The 3,455-nt window shown below is 64.9% G+C and overlaps 1 protein-coding gene across 1 annotated transcript; it reads right to left on the bottom strand.

The window, feature by feature from the left end:
• Positions 1-1,559: 1,559 nt before the first annotated feature.
• On the bottom strand, positions 1,560-2,234 carry LOC148092981 (claudin-8-like). The gene has a single exon (XM_087817847.1). It carries the CDS (start codon positions 2,232-2,234, stop codon positions 1,560-1,562), a length of 675 nt encoding a protein of 224 aa, XP_087673973.1.
• Between the last annotated feature and the right edge of the window lie 1,221 nt (positions 2,235-3,455).

Here is a 3,455-nt window from a genome sequence, read left to right as displayed (position 1 = left end):
TTAAAATCTGACCTTGACATTCTTTTTGAAATGAGAGGCCCCAAAACATCAGGTTTTCAAAAACTCATCGCAAGTTAATAAAACAGAAGTAACGGAGAAGAGTAAAAAGTACCAAATTTATAATAAAAGGCACATTTATTAATACAAAGGCCATAGAGCAGACGACATTCACAGTCACTAAACAGTAAAAAAAAATGTAGATACAAACTTTCAAATCCGTTTATCCGTCGCATCAGATTTGGGGGAAACGCAAAACTCTAGTATTTCTATCCCTCAGCGAAACAACAAAAACGGAACAAGTGAGAAATTCGCCCTGAGAACCGAACTGACGGTTTCGACGGGAATCCCCACGGGAGGCGGCTGGGGAGGAACAGCTTCTCCGTTTCTTCCTTCTCTGCCTTGTTTTTTATTAGGAGGCAAATGAAACCGGGGCGTTTTGTCTCTGTCCTGCTCTCGGTACGGACAAGGCGCGCAGCCTGCACTCGCGCGGTTTACTGAACGTTCCCACCCAATGACCCGTCCAGGTGCGTCCCCCGGACACGCTTCAGGGCGGACACCGCCGCCGGCCTGGGTCTTGGCCGCCGGTGACCTTCCTGGGGCGCAAAGCCCCCGACACACCCGCCCCTTTAGAGGCTCGTTCATGGCGGGAGGAGGCGCCTCTGGGAGCGCGCGAGGGGCCGGACGGTCACCCGACGCCGTGTCCTCCGGCCCCTGACCCCGGCGGCTGTAAAACCTTCTGTAGGAACCAGGCGCGTCGCTGGCCCAGCGGCTTTTGAACAACGAACGTGAACAGCCCGCGTCCCCGGCCGCGCCCCGCATGGGGTTGTTCGCCCCGCGGAGGGATCGCGGTTCGGGCGGGGCCGCGCGCCGTGCGCAGGGCCCGGCCGGCCGTCGCTCCGTCCGTCGTCCGTTGGTCCGTCCGCGCGGCTGCGCCAGGGGAGCCCGGCGGGGAGGTCAGCGGTGTCCAGCTGGGGCGGCCGTGGGGGGGGGGGGGGGAGGTGCGCGGCCCCGTGTCCTCGCCGCGCCGTGTCCTCCCCGCGCGTGTCCTCGCCGGCCCAGGCCCCCAGGCCCCCAGGCCCCCCCTCGGCATCCGGCGGGCACCGCGGCCACGCCCGGCGTCGCGAGAAAAGTACAAGCGCGCCCCGGCCGGTCTGCTCAGGGACCAGCGGGCCCAGGACGGGAGGGTCCCGGGTGCGAGTCCCGCCGAGGGCGCCGGGCGGCAGGTCCCCGCCCCGCCCGGGGGAGCGCGGAGGCGCCGGTCCGTGCGCGCGTCTCCCTCCCTCCCTCCCCCTTCCACGCTCCCAGACGCGACGGGAAACATCCCGCGCAGGATTAAAAAGCAAACGGCAGCCTGCGCCGCGGCTCGGGGTCCGAGGGCCGCCTGCGCCGGAGTCCCTCCGATTCCTGGTCCAGGGCGGCAGCGGGGCTGCAGCCGGTGCCCGCGCCCTGGAAGGGGCGGCTGTGGGAGGAAACCTGTCTGTCTGTCTGTCCCCCAGTCTCCGAAAAGCGGTGGAAACATCCTCGGGAGAAGCACGCACAGCCCAGCCCCCACCCGGGCGCTACACGTACTGCGCCCTGGAGCGCGCGCTGGGCGCGTCCTCGGAGCGCGGGCGCCGGCGGGCCCCCAGCCGGGCGGGGGCGCGGAGGGCGCGGCCCGCGGGGCCCCCCTGGGCGCAGGCGGCGCAGGCCAGCAGCGCGCCCCCCGCGCCCAGCAGCAGCGCCGCGGCCCAGCCCAGGTACAGCGCCTCGCCCAGCTCGCGCTTGCGGCCGTCGTCCAGGGTGGGGTCGTAGAAGTCCCGGACCACGGCGCTGGCCACCCAGCTCACGGGGGTCAGCGCCGCCAGGCCCGCGGCCAGCAGCAGGACGCCGGCCGCCAGCAGCGCCGCGCTCTTGGCCTGGCCGTCGGCCCCGGCGCAGCGGGTGCAGCGCGCGCCCAGCGCGGCCGCCAGGAAGGCGCCGGAGGCCAGCGCGGAGGCGGCGCACATGAGCCCGCGCGCCGCCTGCAGGTCGGGGGGCAGCGCCAGCAGCGAGTCGTAGACCTTGCACTGCAGCCGGAAGCCCGCGTGGCTGCGGCAGCTCATCCACAGCCCCTCCCACAGCGTCTCGAACACCACGATGTTGCCGCCGATGAAGGCGGACACCTTCCACTGGGGCATGATCGTCACGGCCACGGTGCCCACGGTGCCCGCGCCCGCCAGCAGCAGCCCGGCGTACTGCAGGGCGGAGGAGGCCATGGCCCCGGGAAGCGGGCCTGCGGGCTGCACCCCGGGCCCGGCTCTGCTGGGGAGGCGGGGCCCCCGTCCCGGGGGCAGGGTCGTCCAGCAGGTGAACTGGGAGCCTCCCGGGGGGCAGGGTCGTCCAGCAGGTGAACTGGGAGCCTCCCGGGGGGCAGGGTCCTCCTGCAGGAATGAACTGGCACCGGTGGTTTCTCGAATAAGAGCCGCTGGGCCGCTTCTGGCTGGGTGGCATCCAGTGCTGGCTGGCTGGGCCCGGTCCCCTCCCCTTGGGCAGGTGAACTCACAGATCAGGTGGGGCGGCTTTCAGGGCCAATCAGAGGCGGATGGGAGCCCAGGTGCTGAGCCGGGGGAGACCTGGGACGGCTGGACCTGTGCAGAGACATTCTTCCTCCCTCTCATTTTTCCCAGAAGACGCCAGCAGTGTTTGCCTGTGGGCATCGTTATGAATGTTGGCACAGCCTTCACCAAGGGCCCCGGCCAACCCCTTTTCGGGTGAAAAGGGGCACCTGGGACAGGCGGTTCTGAAGTTCTGCGTCAGGGAGGCTGTGACTAAGGGATATAATAAAATAGCCACCCAGGAAACTGGCTGGGACTTGTCAAAATGCCAGAGAGAAAGGAGAGCAGGGACCAGCGGAGTCCTGCACCTGGGGAGCCGCCTTCTGCGGGGCACGGGGTGCCAGTGGTTGATTTAATCTGTCTGTGGCTGTAAAGCAGGCTCGGCTGGGGAGCGACGAGGGGGCAGACCAGCCAGGGGACAGGCCCCGAGGTTAAAAACACAAGGCCGCCCTCTCGGCCCCAAACACATGGTTTCCTTTTGAGCCAGGAAAGCGACCCACTGGTGTTTGAACCTTGATTTATAAGAAAAGAAAATGCTTAAGAAAAAAAACAAGCAAACATCTATTAGAATCTCAATTTTTATTTGTAAGAAAAAGATGTCAAAAGAAAAAAGGAACCTGCAGGATCTCATGTAGCCGATGCTGAGGACGGCAGCTCAGTGGAGTGATGTGCGGACTTGGCGGGTTCGCCGCTGCGTCTGCGCTGATGTCTTTTCCGACCGAAGCGACTGGAATTCTCTAGATGGTACCAGAGTCTACACAAATGGCTAATATTCCTAAATAAAATTACCGTAGGCGAAGGTGACCGTACTCACTGAACTGAATTATCCGAGTCGTTGGCTAAACCTGTCCTTTATACCACGTTTGCATGGAAGGAAGGAGA

This window comes from Miniopterus natalensis, chromosome 6 (genome assembly GCF_054644295.1).
Source record: "Miniopterus natalensis isolate mMinNat1 chromosome 6, mMinNat1.hap1, whole genome shotgun sequence".
NCBI lineage: Eukaryota > Metazoa > Chordata > Mammalia > Chiroptera > Miniopteridae > Miniopterus > Miniopterus natalensis.
Note: the sequence above shows the minus strand (reverse complement) of the source record. Positions and strands in the feature narration are given on the sequence as shown.

Excerpts from the sequence above, each read along its gene's own strand:
- LOC148092981 (XM_087817847.1), bottom strand. The coding sequence starts at position 2,234 with ATGGCCTCCTCCGCCCTGCAGTACGCCGGGCTGCTGCTGGCGGGCGCG.